The following is a 19,616-nucleotide window of genomic DNA, read 5'->3' on the forward strand; positions in this document are numbered from 1 at the left end:
TATAAAAAAGATTCCTGCACACGTATGTTTATCGCAGCATTGTTCACAATAGCAAGAACCTGGAACCAACCATGCTGTTTGTCAAAAGAGGACTGAATTTTAAAAATGTGATACATATACACGATGGAATACTATGCAGCCACAAAAAAAGAGCAAAATCATGAATTTTGCAACAATCTGAATGGAACTAGAGTTTATAATACTGAGTGATCTCTCACAGAAACAAAGATCTGAGTATCACATGTTCTCACTCATAAGTGGACCTTGAATATCTATTGTAATACCATAAAAAAAGGATTGACAGTGCTGGGAAACTATGGGGCCGGGCAGGAAGGGGAAGGGAGGTGGGATTAACGGTAGTCAATATCTGTCTGGAGACGTGGGGACACACCTTATCAACAAGGTGCCTGAACAATGCATATTTGTATACCTAACCCTTAACTGTACCCCACAATTTTAAAATAAAAAATATGTTTTTTTGTTTTTTGGGGTTTTTTTTTTTTAGTTGGAATCTTACTCTGTCCCCCAGACTGGAGTACAGTGGCCACTCCCGGCCACCGCGGCCTCGACCTGCTGGGCTCCGGCGATCCTTCCACCTCAGCCTTCCAAGGAGCTGGAACTAAAAGCGCGCGCTACCACGCCCGGCTAATTTTTGGTTTATTGTAGAGATGAGGTCTCGCCAAGTTGCCCAGGCGGGTCTCGAACCCGCGGGCTCAGGCAATCCACTCACCTCAGCCTCCCAAAGCGCGGGATTACAGGCTGAGCCACCGAGCTAAAAAGTATGTTTAATAAAAAAAAAAAAAAGATAGGGTAAATAGGGAGGGTAAAGCATGGACATCATGCCATTTTTTATCAAAAACTGCTGAACACTCAATGTGGTGCAGGCAGATGCATTCGTGAATCACTCATCATGAAATGGACAAATGCTTTGAAAGAATCTCCAAAAAAAAAAAAAAAAATTCACTGACCCCAAATGCAGCCTCTCACTAGAATGCTAGCTGGTACAGTGATGCCAATGGTACCTGGAGGGAGAAGCCTATACTATAAAGGATCCGCCCTCCAAAAGATAATTCCATTTTTGGGGGGTCCCCCTCATATATCATCCCTGATGTAGAAAGCTAAATACTGAATCAGAAGATGAAAAGCAGTGTAAGACTTGGAACCAGATACCTGGTTTCCCACCGCTCCTGTTCCTTGCTTGCTGAGAACAAGGATGTGAGGTTTTCTTAGGCCTAGGTTTCTCACCTAAGGGTAAGTGTGCATCACAGCCACTTGGAGAGAAATTATTTCAAGACTAACACAATTGCTTGTGCTTAAGGAGCCTCATGAAAGAAGTAAGTCAGAGTGTTTTGCTCTGTTATGCCCAAATCCTCTTAGTTACCACTGAGAGGGCACCGTTGCTAGATATTTCCACTTTTTCGTTGTTTTATTTTTCTTTTTCTTTCTTTTTTTTTTTTTGTCACAGTCTCACTCTGTTATCCAGACTGGAGTGCAGTGGCGTAATCACGGCTCACTGCACCCTCCAACTCCTAGGCTCAAATGATCCTCCTGTGTCAGTCTCCCAAAGGGTAGCTGGGATTGCAGGCACTCACTCCAACACCCAGCTAATTTTTTTTATGTTTTTGTAGAGACAAGGTCTTGCTGTGTTGCCCAGGCTGGTTTCAAACTCCAGGGCCTAAGCACTCCTCCTGCCTCCGCCTCTCAAAGTGCTGAGATGACAAACGTAAGCCACCATGCCCAGCTGATATTTTCATTTTCAAGAGGAGCTGAAAATTCAAAAATTTCTGTCATCTTTTCCAAGGTTAAAGCAACAAATGTCTCAGCTAACTCAAAACTAAAACATGATGAGGAATCTTTGAAGCCCCCAAAACAAGAATGAAACAAATTATCTGCAGACCAAATGCAATTCATGGTCCACCGGTTCCTGTCTGACCTAAATCCTAACAGCTGGTTATTTATTCCTGGTCTATCACAGCTCCAGATCACATCTTCCACATGGTCAGTGGTTTGAGTGGTAGTAACCAGAGGACAACTGGCTGAAATTTTGCCAGAAAAGCCAAATCACAATATTTAGATTAGTATGTGATTCAGGTTCTTAGAAGTTTCCCTCTCCCACAAAAAAGTCACTTTATTAAATAAATGATGCTTACCGATTACCAATCTTTATTTTAAAGTTCTTAGGGTAATAAATTATTTCATATAGAACTGAAAAAAATACAAAAATCTAAGTTCAAGACAAGCTTTTTGAACACCAATTGTAATCCAGCACTTAATTCTTTTTTTTTTTTTTTTTTTTTTTTTTAAGGCAGGATTTATTGAGAGGACAGAAAAGCTCCCAGAGTGGAAGGGGACCCAAGAGTTCTAAGCAAAACTAAATGGATATTCATCCTGAGACATTATTGGGAGATTGGGACCCCTTGGGAAATACATGTTTCTCCTGGCTTGAGTCAGTGCTCAGCTATTCCCAATACTGGTTTAGGAAGGTTAAGGGTGCTTTAGGAAAGTTTTGGTTCCCTGAGCCTCATGCAGTTGGTTCTTTACTTGTTTTCCTGCATACTTATAAAGAGATTTATATTGTGTTCATGTATATTATCTCAAATGAACCTCTCTGCGACCCTCTGAGGTGGTGGGGCAGAGTATTATTATCCCTGTTTTACAGATGAGAAAACTGAGGTTCAGAGTGGTTAAGGGACTTGCCTAGGATCACTTGGTAAGTGGTACAACCAGGATTGGAAACCAGGCCTCTTGATCTCTCACGGCCATAAATCATGTAGCTGTGGCACATTGGGAGGTCCATGAGTGGAGGGAGACCCAGTTCAGCGAGTGGAATGGGAGAAGACAACTGTGATAGAATTAGAAGGCACCTCAAGGAGGAGGTAGGAGGCCAGCAGGCAAAACCACCAGAGCCAAGGTAGCACAGAGAATAAATTCAGTCTTAGCCAAGACTGGCCTCTAAGGGGTCCCAGTCTGAGGGCTGGCTTAGGGGAGGGAGAACAAGGGGTTTCAGGCCAGGAGGGAAGAGATGGTGAATATTCTGGGAGCAGCAATTCTCAGGTCGCAGAAGTACATGAGTCTGAGTTCACATGGGAAACCAGGCTCTATTTCAGGAGAGGGCCTATTGGGAATAGGGCTAGGGGAATGGGCTCTCAGTAAGAGGCAGGATGGAAACCAGGGACCAGGACCTGAGAGGAGGCCAGTCAGATACTCTGGCTGCACCGGGAGGGTTAGATAGGGATCTCATAGTCTGATACTCAAGTGCACCCCGAGGTTGACCCCACCCCAGGTCCAGGTATAAAAACAGGATTTTTTATAGATTCCAGAAGGAGTTCCAGAAGGAAGTCCGACATACTGCCTATACCAGGCCCCCATTGGAGGCTTGTTTGAACAAATGGAATCCTCATAAAAAAGCCTCCAACAGGCAACACCCTGAGGCAGGATGCTGTCCTCTTCTCTGTGAGACACCCCACACTCTCCATGAGGACTATCCACAACCCAGTTTTCCCTGTGCTTGTCGCTCCAGCACGCTCCTCTGGCAGTTTCCACCCTGTGACCAGAAGCCATTCTTCTCACAGGTTCTGTTCCTGGACAGCAACCCGCTCTTACTTCCAGTACAGAGGGAAGAAGCTCAAGGAGAGGAAAAGTCCTCCTAAATCTACGTACAAGTACCCTCCTTGGAGTGGAGGTGAGCTCCGCCATGTCCCACTGTTCCATCCTCTAGAAACTTAGACTTGTAAAGAGAAGGAAAGGGCCCCAAGATCCAGTTCCAAGACTTCCCAAAGGACGCTTGCTAGAATGATGGGTAGCTCATTATATGGCCCTCAAGGAAACAGGAGCCCTTGGGATATACATTATATATATTACCTGTGACTAGAAGGCCCACAAAAGGAGACCTTACTCAGGTACCGCTCCCCAGCCATGGCTCCCAGAATGCCTATGGGTTACCTGTCACAGTCTACAAGGTGTTACAGTCTCCATGGTGACCCACTTTAGTGTTGCTTAAGAAGCCACCAGCTCCAATGATCTCCATTGAACCTTACCACTTAAAAAGCATTTATTTTATAGTGTTAAGTGAAAACATTAAAAACTGGATATAAAGTGAAGTTTTAATGTGACCTATATATCTTTATACATATATAATTTTTAAGAAAGCATAAAATAACTTAGAAATAAAGACTAAATGTTAATAGGGTTATCTCTGGATGGGTGTGATTATGAGGGAGTTGTATATTTATTTATATGTTATATAAGTAATATATAAAAACATAAACAATTAAATAATGTGCTTATATATATATACACACACACACAGTCGTGCACCACATGATGTTTTGGTCAATGCATACCACATATATATGACAGTGGTTCCATAAGATGATAATACTGTATTCTTACTGTATTTTGTGTCTATGTGTAGATACACAAATACTTGCCATTGTGTTATAATTGCCTATAGTATTCAGTAGAGTAACATGTGGTACAGGTTTGTAGCCTAGGAGCAATAGGCTCTACCATATAGCCTAGATGTGAGTAACTACACCATGTAGGTTTGTATAAGTATACTCTTTGATATGTACACAATGATGAAATCACCTAACAATGCATTTCTAAGACTGTATCCTCGTTATTAGGTGATGAGTAACTGTGTAATTGGTCGTTAAGCCCAGTTCCTTTCCTAATACGAGATACAGCTGTGATTGGTACTTGAGCAAAAGGAAATTTTAACAAGGGGGAGAAGGGTGGACAGGTCAGTGCCTGGTGAGGGCAAGGCTCGGTGTCTTTTGGTGGAAAGTTCTGAAAACAAAACAAGTCCATGAATCTGGGGACAGCAATAGAACAAAATATGGATATAGGACAGAATTATTAAAAACAGCAACTAACTGTCCCATGATGGAGCTGAACATTCTCTTATTTGTGCTCAAACCTGTTTGGATCTTGTGTCCACATTTCCCAGAAACCTACCCCTCCCCCCAGACCAGCTCTCGTGAGCAAGCATCCCTCACTTTTGTGGGTCAAACACAGGCCCTTGAGACCTAAATCCATCTGAACAATCAGAGAAGTAATTCTGGTTGACTGTAGATCCCAACTCCTGCCCCTCTGAGAGGATCCTCACCTCAGTAGGAAACAAATCATCTACCTCCCTAACTGCGGCCACCTCAGTGATTGTGAACATTGCTCAGTATCCTTGTCTCTGCCTTGCAAAATGCCATGTCAGCCGACAGAAATCAGTAATCCCTTCAGTACATGGGGCAACGTGTCCTTGTGGTGGGGTTCGGAAAGGCACTCATATAGGCTTACAGTGGGAGCAGCAGAAGAGAGGGAGAATAATAAGAGAAAGGGGACAGAGAAAGGAAGGGCAAGTGAACAATACGCAGGGAAATTGGTCTTCGGTCTACCAATTTTTTTAATGCTTGTTTCCTTCCTTCCCCAGAAAGTTCCTAGCTTTTGCCTTATTTCCTAGCTGAGTTCTAGGGAAGTAAATCCTCAATTCTTTTCTGATATCAAAAGAAGGAATAGAACAGCAGGATGCCCTGAATTAAGGAATCTGGGTTCCAGGCCTGGAGAGTCATTGTGCATGAACTTGGGGATCTTGAGTATACTGCTTCCCTCTCTCAGCCTCATCACCCTGATCTCATGTATTAGTCCTTTTTGTGTTGCTATAACAGAATACCTCAGATGGGGTGATTTATAAAGAAAATTAAATATTTGGCTTATGATTCTAGAGACTGGGAAGTCCAAGAACGTGACACCAACACCTAACAACGGCCTTTATTCTGTGTCATCCCATGGTGGAAGGCAGAAGGGAAAGAGAATGTGAGAGAAAGTCAGAGAGGACTTTTATAATACCTATTCTCCAGATAACACACCCATGACTGTGATAATGACATTAATCCATTGATGAGGGCAGAGCCCTCTTGGCCTTACCTCTTAATGGTCTCCACCTCTTAATACCATCTCAATGGCAATCAAATTTCAACGTGAGTTTTGGAGAGGACATTCAAACCATAGCATCTCAAAGCATGTTAAACAAGAGTGTTCCTGCTCACTTAGACTTTTTTTTTTTTTTGAGTTCATCACTCAGGATGAAGTGCAGTTGCACAGTCAGCTATCATAGCCCTGACCTGCTAAATTCAGGCAATCCTTCCATCTCAGTCTCCCAAGTAGCTAGGACTACAGGTAGCCACCACCATACTTAGCTATTTTTAAAAATTTATTGTAGATATGAGGTCTCATTATGTTGCCAAGGCTGGTCTCAAACTCCTGGGTTCAGGCAGTCCTCTCACCTCGGCCCCCCAAAGTGCTGGGGTTACAGACATGAGCCACTGTGCCCAACCAGAAATATTTATTTTATCAGGAGCTGTTGCAAGGGTTTTTAATGCTTGTCTCCTTCCTTCCCCCAGGAGATAATGCCATCCTAAGGTTTACCATGCTCAGAGGTACTGAGTGGTTGCGACCTCAAGTGCGGGAAGTGATAGCAAATTCAGTCCAAAATTGTGAGTTGGAGTTGGATCCCCAAGGATACCAAAGGTTTACTACTCAATTAGAGGGTGACTCTAAGGTCACCTTGACCAGTTTCCTTGTTGACCATGAGGAGACTAAGACCTCCCAATATGTGAAATGACTTACTCAAGATCAAACAGCTTGGGAGTGTTAGAGATGAGGTGAAAATGGGTCTTCTGACCTCCTTCCAGGGATGTGTATGCAGCTTTCATCTGTATAATTGTACCTTGATTGTTTTCTAGGAAAAGAATTTAGGAAGGCAGGTACCTGAAGCTTCTCTACATCCCTTTTGACCCCTCTGACCGTTTCCGGGCATGATGTGTGATCTTTATTACCTTCCCCTCACCCTGAGGCCACCTGCTAACTTGAAGTACCACCCCATACCTCCTGCTTCCTGAAGGTTCCTGCTACTGCTCTTCTCATCCTTGTAACAAACCCTGTGGTCCTCGCCTCCCATATTGAGGCCGTTTTATATTCCCTTTCTTCACCATATTCAGCCTCAAGGAGTCAACCCCACTCCCATACATTAAACCTGCCTTTGTTTCATGTGGTCTCTCCCAGCAAAACTTTCTTTCCAGTCCCAATTGTCAGCTTCTTTTGGGGGGAAAAGTTGGGAATACTACTTTTCTGTTTTTTGTAGGAATGAAATACTGGCTCGACTGATCTGCCTATCTGAATATGTTTCCTCATTGCTTTATGGGAGAGGGCACTATGAAACACTGCCCATGATCTGTGGGCAAAGGCCAAACGTCTTGTGATTCTAGTGTTCATTTGACTGAATCTCCTTATTTTACTTCCCTGGGACTATGTGGTTTATTTAATGGCCTTTGTGTTCAGATGAAATCACTCCTGGGACCAAAAAAAAAAACAATTCAACTTACACACCAGGTCTCCTGAATATCCCTGGAACATTGCTGCTCTACTTCACTTTTCCTGACCCCTTCCCTGGAGTTGTGTCAGGAAGTCTTCCCAGGATGGTCTTCCTCAGACTGGAGGCCCTCAAATAACTGTGTCTGTGTCATGACTTCTGATGCAGTTATCCTCTGTATTTGTCTGTAGCTTCATCAAGCAACCTCACTCAGTCAAGACTTGTGCTGTCTACCATGCAACTGTGTCCAGTCCAGGGGTAGGTATAATCAGAAATCCTCTTCTTCAGTTCAGAGCTGCTGTGTCCAAGCATACAGTAAGAGACAAGATAAACTTCCCAGAGGTCTAGCTCCACAACCTGACTCTCCTTGGCATGTAGAACCTAGAAATTGAGCTTGCTGCCTCTGGAGGGGCCTGTATTCAGGGCAGTTAAGGAGGGGTTTTTCTGTGGGTGTCCTTGCTCACCTCCAGTTCGGAAAGGCACTTTTAGGAAATTGATGTTTCCTGACCTGCTTTCCAGTAGAACACCACTGCTTATGGAAGAGTGTCCCAGAATATATTTATTGTTTTATTTATGTAGATTTAGGGAGTACAAATGCAGTTTTGTTACACAGATCTATTGTTTAATGTGAAGTCTGGGTTTTTAGTGTAAACATTACCCACATAATATGCACGGTATCCCTTAAGTAATTTCTCATCCCTCATCCCCTTCTATCCTTCTGAGTCTCCAGTTCTGTTATTCCACTCTGTACGTCCATGTGTACATATTATTTAACTCCCACTTACAGCTGAGAACATGTGGTATTTGAATTTCTATTTGCATTATTTCACTTAAGGTAATGGTCTCTAGTTCTATCCATGTTGCTGCAAACAACCTGATTTCATTATTTTTGTGGCTGAGTAGTATTCTATTTTATATACATATAAAATAGAATAATATATAAAATATATGTATACTCCACATATTTTATCCAAATGATCTTTTATTGCCGGCTTCCCAAATATTCCATCTGTTCAGGGTCGGGTGCATCTGTTCAGGGTCAAAGGTGAGAAAATTTGAGAAAATTTAATATTCTGCTTGGCAGGATATTAGCAAAAAGAACAGAAAGATTCGAGCCTATTAACTTACTTGCTTCTTTGTTCGTTTGTTGGCTTATATAGTTTTTTCATTTTTATTTTTTTGAGACGGGGTCTCACATTGTTGTCCAGGCTGGAGTGCAGTGTCATGATCACAGTTCACTGCAGCCTTGACCTCCTGGGCTTCCATCTCAGTCTCCCAAGTAGCGCCACCAAACCTGGTTAATTTTTTAAAAATTTTTCTGTAGAGACGAGGTCTCGCTATATTGCCTAGGCTGGTCTTGAACTCCTCGGTTTAAGAGATCCTTCTGTCTCAGCCTCCCAGAGTGCTTGGATTACAGGCATGTGTCACTGTGCCTGGCCAAGCCTGTTAAAATCTGATTCAGCCTAACTCACTCTGCATAAGCACCAAAGTGAAACTGATGCTAAGATACAACTCTGGGAGAAACTCTAGGGATCATAGAAACCACAGCTGAGAAGTGCCAAAGAGTTGTCTGAAGGCCAAGGTTGTAAACAGCAGCTTCTGTGAGTGGCATGCCTGGTCTCCTGGCTAGCCATCTCTCCTTCTCAGACCTGCTTCCAGACCTGTCCTTCCAACAAGGACTTGGAGTTGCCCAGGTTTCTTTTGCCAGTGTTAGCACCTGGAAGGCAAACCGGAGTATGTACTTTGAAGTTATTTACACGAAGAAGGCATTTCATGGTTTCAGAGGTTACAAACTCTTAGGGGGAAAAGGTGGGAATAAGTGTGCAAGAAGCCTTATTCTGAAGGCCAAAGGTTTCAGTATTGGCTATTGTCATTCCTCAAGGATATGACAGGGACAAACCAGCAGAGAGTGCAACTTCTGTAACCTCGTCATCATTGCAATAACTGGTTATTCTCTCTCCCTTCAGACCGAAATTATCCTGTACCAAAAAGGAGAAGAAGTAATCAAGTCAGCCCCCCAACAGAGGCAAATCATCCCTCATTGGCCTCCTAACACTGACAGAAAGTTTTCTGGTCAGAAATAAAATGCCCTGGTGTCATCTGCCCCTGGAAAGATCAAGAAGGGGAATGGGGTGACAGTGCGAATATGGTAGGGCGAGACTGCAATGGGTAAGACTTGGACAGAGAATGAGAGGAAGCACCTCTGCCCTCCCTGAGCCTGGGGGCCTTGTTGGAGATGGTTTTTCCATGGTGGGTTGGACCAGGAGGCCTGGGCTCTAGGTCTCATTCTCAGCTGCATGGCCTTGCACAAATCCTGACTCAGATTGTTGAAGAATTCATTGACAAATGGAGCAGATGTCACTGAACACAATAAGAAACAAGATGCTGCTAGCATCAGCAGTAACAGATGGGGTCTTTTAATGCTAGGATCTCCCATTTGGACAGTGACTCCCATCCATTGTCTCAGTAAATCCTCACAACAATCCTGTGAGCACTCACGTCAGAAATGATTTAATTTTATTTATTTAATTATTAAAATTGTTTTTTGAGTTTTAGCCTCACTTCATCACCCAGGTTAGAGGGCAGTGGCATGCTCATGGCCACCCCAGCTCATTGCCTGCTGGGCTGTGGTGATCCTTCTGCCTCAGCCTTCCAAGTAGCCAGAACTATAGGCATGTGCTACCACATCCGGCTAATTTTTTGATTCATTGTAGAGATGAGGTCTCGCCACGTTGCCCAGGCTGGTCATGAGCCTGTGGCCTCAGACAATCCTCTCACCTTGGCCTCCCAAAGTGCTAGGATTACAGGCTGGTCAGAAATCATTTATGTTTAAACAGATAAAGAATCCGACTCATAGAGAAGGTAAGTGACTTTTCCAGAATTACTGGGTAGTAAATGGCAGTGTCTGGACTAGAACACAGCACTTCTGATCTTTGTCCTGTTCTTGTTCTAAGGTAACCATATATTTTTGTTTTTACTTTGTTTTGTTTTTGAGTCAGTGCTTCTGTTGCCTAGGCTGGAGTGCAGTAGCACAGTCATGGCTCGCTGCAGCCTCAACCTCCTGGGCTCAGGCAATCCTTCCACTTCAACCTCCTGAATAGCTGGAATTACGGGTGCTCATCACCATGCCCAGATAATAATTATTTAATTTTTTTGTGGAGACAAAGTCTCTCTATGTTTTCTAGACTGGTCTCAAACTCCTGGGCTCAAGCAATCCTCTTTCCTCGGCCTCCTAAAATACTGAGATTGCAGGTGTGAGCCACCATGACTGACTATCTGTGCAACTTTTTGTTCACAAAAGGAAGAGTTCTTCCCTAGAGTTCTGCTTATTTGCCAACTAGTAGATAAAGAGACTCTTTGTAAAGTTTCTGACTTAATGGTCTAAACTACTGTCATAGTTTTAAGTGACTAGGCCCATTTTCTCTTCTCTGAAAAAAAAAATTAGGGGTAAAATGAGTCAGAATTTCCTAAATGAGTCATCTACTTGAGATAATTGAAAATAGGTGGGCTTGTCATCTCTATGAGTTATAGAACAAGAAAGAACTGGGAAGCTTATTGGAGCATTTTTTCAAATTTCCAATCAAAATTTTCTGTTATGATGATATCCTTGGTTTCCTAGACCGTTCGCAAGGATATAAAATGTTGGGATGTCAGAAAGAGCTCATGTACACATAAGACTGTAGGATCACCTGGTGGGGCAGTAATTGCAGGAGATCCAGGATGACTATAGACAGACACACCCTAGAGGGGTTCTGAAGGAAGGTTAGGTGTGGAGAGCCTCTCAGGCCCCTGGGAGAAGGCCCGGCAAGGCAACCTACACTGAGTGTAGGCCAGGCCCAGAAGAAGGGAGTGAGGCTTCCTTCTGCTACGAGGGCTAGAACTTCAGAGTAGGACTGCAAGTCGTTGAAGGAAACAGAAACCCAGTTCCTAAACATCAGGCAGATTACTAAGGCAAGATCCCAAGAAAGGAATGAGAAGAGCACAGCTACTAGAAGTGAGTTATCAGGGAAGGGCCCGATCAAGAAGGTCCATGCATGGAAACAGAGAGGATGTTAGACCAGCAACTAGGTGATTGATAAGAGTCTAGTGAAATACTGATTCACAGTCACATACCTAAATGCTGGTATGTAGGCTAAACCTACATGCTGGCAGTAGGTGAGTCCCACTTCAAGAAAAGAAAGATAGTTTAACTGACTTATTTGAATGAGGTCTTTGCCCCATCTTTCCATTTCTTAATTATCTCTCTCCACATTCACCCATGGCTATACTCATGTGCAGGTGGTATGCAAGCACACATGAGTGTGTTATTTAAAAAGCCTCATGAGGCTGGGTGCAGTGGCTCATGCCTGTAATGCCTTTGGGGGCCGAGGTGGAAGGATTGCTCGAACCCAAGAGTTTGAGACCAGCCTGGGAAACATAGTGAGACCTCATGTCTACAAAAAATAAATTAATTAATTAATTAACCTAGCATGGTGGCATGTGTCTGTAGTCCCAGCTACTCAGGAGGCTGAGACAGGAGGATCTCTTGAGCCTAGGAGTTCAAGGCTGCAGTGAGCTATGATCGTACCGCTGCACACCAGCCTAGGCAACAGAGCAAGACACTATCTCAAAAAGTCTCAGGACACTAGAACAACCTGGAACCGGGAAAAAAAAAAACAACTCTTTTATAGAGTCTTGCCGATTGCTTCCTTTGGTTTCTTATGTGATCCCTTCAGAAATCCCAGATGTAACATGCTCTAATGCAAGCTTTAGGCTGGTGTCAACAAAGCTAATCACCCGTAACATACAGGCAGGTAATATAAATTAGTAAATTAGTCCATAAGTGATAACAGGAAGTGGTAGGGACTGTGGTGAACTGGAGAACATGCCTCAAAGTGGTCACCAACAGTCAGCTTCAGCCAACTGACCCATTGTTGCCAGAACTTCTACTTAGAACAAAGAAGGAAAGAAGGAACAGAAAGAAGAAAGGCAGGCAGGGAGAGAAGGAAATGAAAAAGAATTAAAAATTAAAAATTTTTGTGATACTACAGACCAAACAAAACTTAGCTAACTAAGGTCAAGATTGTCCCATAGCCCCAAAATTTACAATCTTGGCTTTAAGTTTTTTCTTTCCCCTGGAAACTTTTTTTTGGGCCATGGGTCTAGCATGGGCAGAAAATATGGGAGGGGAGGAAGAGAAGTCCCAAAAATAGATCCATAGGGGTCTGACATCAAAGAAAGAGACCAAGGAAGAGGGTCCAGGCACGGAGTTCCTGTATTTGTTTTCTCTTGCTACCATAACAAATTCCCAGAAACGTGGTTGCTTAAAACAGCATGAATTATTTAATGTTACAGTTCTGTAGTTCAGAAGTCTGACCTGGGACCCACTGGGTTAATATCAAGGTGTCAGGAGGGCTGTGTCCCCTTCTGAAGGCTGTAGGGCAGGATCCCTTTTCTTATACATTCAGGTTGTTGGCAGAATTCGGTCCTTGCAATTGTAGGACTGAGGAGGGCTTGTTTCCTGGCTGGCTGTCAGCAGAGGGCCTTTCCTGGCTTCTGAGAGGCCACTTGCATTCCCTGGCTCCTGGCCTCCTTTCTCCATTTTTAAAGCCAGCAATAGTGGGTCAAGTCCTTCTCATCCTTCAACTTTTTCCTGCCCCTTCTTTTATCACCACATTTCTCTGGTTCCCTCGTTTGCCTCCCAACTCCCCTCTTAAGGGTCCACTCAGATAATCCAGAATAATGTCTGTTTTAAGGTCCTTAACCTTAATTCCATCTGCCAAATTCCTTTTGCCACACAAGTTAACATATTCACAGGTTCTGGGAACTGGGACAGGGATATCGCTGGGTGGCCACTACAGATTCTGCCTGCCACCATCGTTAGACCAACTTCCCTAGAAATGAGTGTGTAAACTCAGTCTGGGGTTTCTGGTGTGATTCCTGCCTCCTAGAGCCTTGGGAACACCATTTTCTTCTCCTCCTTCTCCTCCTTCTTCTCCTTCTTCTCCTTCTTCTCCTTCTCCTCCCCCTCCTCCTCCTCCTCCTCCTTCTCCTTCTCCTTCTCCTTCTCCTTCTCCTTCTCCTTCTCCTTCTTCTTCTTCTTGTCATATCTCTGACTACCCTTTCTCAGTCTTTTTAACTCTTCCCCTCCTTTTTTTCTCAAATATCAGTGCTCCCTGTGACTCTACCGTTGAATGTATCTTCTTACAATATACTTTCTCCTATTGGACTAAAATACTGAGCCCCAACTTTTAATAGGATCCCCAATGGGACACTGCACATTTAATGTGTCCCTGGCCAGCTTCGGCTTCCTTATTCCCTTTCTCTGACCAGCCCCGTCTCCCAAGCTAGAAAACGTAGTCATCCTCAATTCATCCCTCTGCCTCCCTGTAGGAACTGGACGTTCTGTCCATTCCGCCTTGGACATGTCACTCACACCCAGACTGTCCCCTCTTCTGGCACTGCCTTCACTTGGCCTTGTCCCCATCTCTGACACTGCGAAGTCCCCTCCCTCTCAGCTATCTCTCCTGCCTCTCCACATGCACCTAGCACACATGGCTTCATCCCACATGCTGAGGCCAAATCCTGTCTGCTTGCTTCTTCAGTGTGAAAACCTTTATTTCCTCTCTTTGCCTGATTGAAAAAGCCTCACCTCCTTGGTGGAATATATGACCGATGATAATGTGACCTCATTCTGGGTTTCCAGGTTCTTCTCTTTCCCCTCTCTGCCTCATACATTACATTCTCCAGCAACATGGTTGTCTACAATGTTCCTCTCTTTCTCTTCCACCTGGTGACATCAGATATCACAAATGTGGCACCTCCTGCTTCTCCTCTCACCCTTTCCTCATTCTGTTAGTTCTGAGACACATTTTCCTCCTCTTGGAGATGCTTGTTCATGCCTCACCTGTTAGACTATATACTCTTTGGGACTGAAATCAAATCCTATTTTTCTTTGTACCTAAAAGAGATGTAGAAATATTTTTTTTACTGTACTTATCACAGTGACAGGCAGATAATAGGTGCCCCATAAATACATATCAAATGTAGGAGTAAATGCATTGTGCTTGGTGCTGAGAAGGTAGTAGAGAAAAGAGATCGTGAAATTCATGCCTTCACTGACCTTACAGTCAATTAGAGCTGACAGTGCTATTGCCAGAGAATCAATTCAACAATCAATGACAATCATGACTACCACAATGAAGAAGAAATAGCAAGTGCTGTTTTTGCTAAGAAATTTTTTTCTATTCCAATAATTTTTAACGCTTTAAGAGCTTTTTATTTTTTTAGGAAACTCATAGTACCCATTCATACTAAAGAGCAACAGAAAGAAGAAGAGGAAAACAGAAAGCCCAAGTGAGACTGAGATCTGTCTTCACCTTCAGAGAAGCCTTTCCAGATAAGCGTGTCAGAGAGTGACGTGGAATCTCCCCCTCTTTCTACAGAAATATGAAAAGACATCTGTCCGTTCCTCATTCTGAGTGCTCCTGATTGATCCAAGTGTCACCCCAGAGCCCATGTATGCAGTACTTCAGGGTGCCAGCCTGCACCCACACACCTCAAGTTCTGCAGTTCACAAGCCAGAATAAAGGATGTCCACATTCCCAATCTATGGGCCTGCCATCCTCTTCTTAGGGAAAAGGGCACAAGGAAAATATATTGCTCCCCAAAGGGCTCCCAAGGTCATTTCCAGTTCAAGAGATCGGGGATCTACTTCTTATCCTGGGTCAAGACCACGAGCCAGCCATTCTCATCCAGCGGCTTTGACTCATGGGCCCTCCCCTGGCCAACAGAGCCCAGACCAGAGTCCCGCTGCCCTTCCTTTGGAGCTCCTGTTTTTCCATGCGGTGGTCTAGTTTTAAATCCCATCTCTGCTCCTTAGCAACTTGGCAATTGTCAGCAAATTCCTTGTCCTTACTGAGTCCCAACACCCTGTGTGTGAAATGGAGCTGATAATATCTCCCTCATAGGGGTGTTTGAGTACTAACCTGGGATAATGTATGTCAAGGACACATCACAAGCTGGGCACAGATTGGAGGCGACAGATCCCTGTTGCTTCCCCTCTCTCCACATCTTCCCTAAACTTCCCAGGACATGAAGGAAGTGGTTGACCAGGAATGGTATAGTGAAAGAGTTAATTCCTGGAGAAATATCAAATGCATTTTCTCCAACAAGCTACATGAGCCATGGGGGCAGAATGGTCAGGGCATGACAAGATCTATTTAATTCTGAATGCATGTGGAGTCATTTGGAAGATTCTCTGTGGTATATGTTTATTATCAGTAGGGTATTAGAAGATTTCTTCCTGTGCCCTTGACAAATATGCCAAAATATGAGAGAATGGGACAGGTAGAAAAAAAAGAAAGGGCTAATAGACTTAGCAAATGAAAATGCAGGGCATCAGTTAAATGTGAATCCCAGATCAGCAATGAATGACTTTTAGCCATAAATATGCCTAAATATTGCATGAAATATGTTGATACTAAAAAAAAAAATCTATTGTTGACATAAAATCCAGATTTTACTGAATGTCCTATTTTTCATCTAACAATAACCCCCAACCCTGGAATGGGATAGACCTGGGAATTTGAATACCCGGCACTGGGGCTAGGACTGGGCTTGGGCCAGGGTCCCAGCAGGGATGAGGGGAGGTTCTACTTTGGTTAGGGGATTGCCCTTCTCCAATCCTGCCTCCTGAGGCCCATCATGGACTTTCTAAGAGTGAAGGTGAGATGTGAGGGCTGAGTCCCAGGAGGCAAAGGAAGGAGCAAGGACAAAGTTCAGGGGGCTACAGGAAGGAGGGAGGGAGGGGGAACAGTAAGTCCTCTGGGCATCTCGAGGGGAAGGAAGGCTGTGCAAAAACATTGGGCCTTCCGGTAATTGGTAATTTTGTACTTCAGTTGGTTGAAATCGTCGTTTGATGGCCCCATCTGACAAATTCGGTGTCAGTGGTGATACTGTTTCTGTGAGACATTAGGTTTCTGCTTCCAGCTACCATATGTCCAAGAAACTTGAAAATTATTGCTGAGAAAAATACGCTGAGATCTAGCAACCCATGTGGTGCCCCAGATAGAGGCACAGGAGGACACAGGAAGGGTTCCAGCAGAAAAGCAATGGAACTTCCAAATTAGGATAATCTGAGGTCAATTTAATGAAGAAGCAACTTACAAAGGCATGGGTAAGTGTTGGAAGGCCATGAGGGAGAGTGCTCATGGCCGAGCTAGTTACAGGGTGCTCTAGGACCACGCCAGGGCCCTGAGGATAGGGCACCTTGTGGCTGCATCCAAACAGAGAAAATAAGCTGTCTCTGCCAGGGGATTTGGCCATAATCCTGAAAGACACAGTCTTGAACGCCATAATCCTGAGTGTTAAAATCCCAAAAGATCAAAATCCTGAAAATATAATTCTGGAAAATATAACTTGAAAAATTATTCTAAAACATTTTTTTTTACATTTTTAAAAGGGGATTTGTTGAAAAACATAAAACCATGACAGAACATTTCGTAGCCCACTCAACCGTAAAACAGACAATAATAACACTCATTTTTGCAAATATAAATACTAAGGCATACAAATGACAGTTGCACGGATCTAAAAGTTATGAAGAGGCACACCTTATTCATAAGGAAATAGGTTAGGCTGGGCGCGGTGGCTCAAGCCTGTAATCTCAGCACTTTGGGAGGCCCAGGCAAGAGGATTGTCTGAGCCCATGGGTTCAAGACCAGTCCGGGCAACTTGGCAACACTGTGTCTGTATAATAAATTAAAAGTTAGCCAGGTGTGGTAGCAGGCGCCTTGTAGTTCTGGCTACTTGGAAGGCCGAGGCAGAAGGATCGCCGGAGTCCAGCAGGTTGGCCATGAGGTGAGCAGCCAACTCAAAAAATAAATAAATAAAAAGGAAAAAAGAACTAGGTCAAAAAGCAAACTGCATAAATGCATATCACTATGGTTGATGATTGTGTGCACACCACTTTGTAACTGTGGTTCTCTGAAATGTGACAGATAACATAAGTCTTTTGTTGCAATCAATCAAAACCCGCACTGGGGCACCACTGCAAATGCAGCTGTCCAAAGATCCCAGACCTTGAGCAATTTTATCTTTCACAAATGCAGATGTACAAAAAAAGACATCTTTTTATTTATCAAGGAAGTGTAAACATTTTTACATACACAGTGCTTATACCTGGAGTCAGTATTATAACAATGCACTTTTGTGGTACAAATTTGCAAAAAAACATAAAACGTATTTGATTTCTCTAAACATCTTTACGTAATTTATACCCTGGTATTGGAAAAGATGTGAAGATGAAATGCATAGCAGAGTGAATTGTAAAAAATAATGCTGACTATTTAAAATAATGGGGGGAGAAATGACAAAAAAAAATCCAACATATGAAAAAGTGTATGACAGGGATAGATTACAGGCAATTGCACAGACTTAGTTCACAAGACCTGGCCGACTTTCACGATCATTAACTATATTTTGAAGTCTTGTGTCACAATGAATATCTGCTTTCTTTTTTCTTTTAGGGTGTAGCTCTCCTCAGAGAATATATTCTAATTTATTTTCTACATGGTGCTGCTCCTTTTGAAATTCTGTGATCGATACACACCAACACGAGCATTCCCTATTACATATTCTCATCTTCCACACCATGTGTCTTTGTTGCTTTGGATACATGGACACTCACTCCCCATGCACACATATACAGTAACTTCACTGACTTCTTTAGGCAAATGTGGCTTTCATTCATTGAAAGTTCCTGGAATTTCATCAGAGGAAAGGAATGCCAATGTAGGCAAATGGCACTTTTTTTACAGACGTGGGGTACAATTCAGGGTTAGATATACAAATGTTCATTAAGCAGGGACCCTTCTTGATGAGATGTGTCCCCCCATCCCCCAGCAGATTCCCACTACTGCCAATCCCACCCCCCACCCCCACCCCACAGCAGTTTCAACACTACTGCCAATTCTTTTCTTTTTTTTTTTTAACTTTTAATTTTTTTATTTTAAAGATGTGGGGTACAATTCAGGGTTAGGTATACAAATGCTCATTATGCAGGTACCCTTCTTGATGAGGTGTGCCCCGCCTTCCCCAGGCAGATTCCCATTACTGCCAAACCCACTTCCCCGCCCCCATCCCAGCAGTTTCCCCTACTGCCAGTCCTTTCTTATAGTATTACGATAATTGTTCAAGGTCTGTTTATGAGTGAGAACATGTGATACTCAGTTCTTTGATTCTGTGAAAGATCACTCAGTATTATAGACTTTAAGTCCGTCCAGGTTGCTGTGAAGTTCATAATTTTGTCCTTCATTATGACTACATAACATTTCATCATGTATATGTACCACATTTTTATTATCCAGTCCTTTCTCTATGGGCAGCACAGTTGGTTTCATGCTTTTGCTATTGTGAGCAATGCTGCCGTAAACATACGTGTGCAGGTATCTTTTTCACAGAGTGATTTGAGTTTTCTGGGTATACTCCCAGTAGGGGGATTTCAGGGTCGTATGGAAGGTCAAATTTTAGATCTTTCAGGAATTGCCAAACTGTTTTCCACAGAGGTTGCATTAGTTTACACTCCCACCAACGGTGTAGAAATGTTCCCTTTTCCCCACATCCTCTCCAGCATCTGTTGTTTTTTGAGTTACTGATGATGGCCATCCTGACTGGAGTTTGGTGGTATCTTGTGTGGTTTTAATTTGCATTTCTTTGATGAGTAGTGAGAGCCTTTTTTCATGTATCTGCTGGCTACTCATGTCTTCTTTTAAGAAGTGTCTATTCATATCTTTTGCCCACTTTGTAATGGGGCTGTTTGTTTTTTTCTTTTTGGTGCATTTGAGTTCTTTGTAGATCCTAGACATTAGGCCTTCGTCAGACATACAGTTGGCAAATATTTTTTCTCAGTCTCTGGGCTGTCTCCCTGTTCTCTTGATGGTTTCTTTGACTTTGCAGCAGCCTGTTAGTTTGATGAGGTCCCACTTGTCTTTCTTATCTCTTATGGCATGAGCACTTGGAGTTTTGATCAGAAATTGGTGCGAGTTCCAATTTCCATAACGGTGTCTCCTGCATTTTCTAAGGTTCTTATAATTTGAGGTGTTACATTTAGGTCTTTGATCTATTTAGAGTTGATTTTGTGTAAGTGATAGGTAGGGATCTTGTTTTAATCTTTTGCATGTAATTAGAAATGGCACATTTTTTTTTTCATTAATCAGTATTTTTTATTATGGTTTTGTGGGGTACAGTTAAGGGTTAGGTGTACAATGAC

General features: G+C 43.1%; 1 protein-coding gene across 1 annotated transcript in view; it reads left to right on the forward strand.

Annotated features, from left to right (window-relative positions):
- RGSL1 (regulator of G protein signaling like 1) overlaps window positions 1-9,370 on the forward strand; it is a 100,651-nt gene extending 91,281 nt beyond the window's left edge. Inside the window, exons 18-21 of the mRNA XM_008074404.2 lie at window positions 3,573-3,682; window positions 6,399-6,491; window positions 7,558-7,624; window positions 9,334-9,370. Coding sequence (XP_008072595.1) covers window positions 3,573-3,682; window positions 6,399-6,491; window positions 7,558-7,624; window positions 9,334-9,370 — 307 coding nt within the window. The remainder of the gene's footprint in view (window positions 1-3,572; window positions 3,683-6,398; window positions 6,492-7,557; window positions 7,625-9,333) is intronic.
- Window positions 9,371-19,616: the final 10,246 nt, after the last annotated feature.

The sequence above is a fragment of the Carlito syrichta genome, unplaced genomic scaffold, assembly GCF_000164805.1.
Source record: "Carlito syrichta isolate Samal-C Ts95f unplaced genomic scaffold, Tarsius_syrichta-2.0.1 Scaffold316427, whole genome shotgun sequence".
Lineage (NCBI taxonomy): Eukaryota > Metazoa > Chordata > Mammalia > Primates > Tarsiidae > Carlito > Carlito syrichta.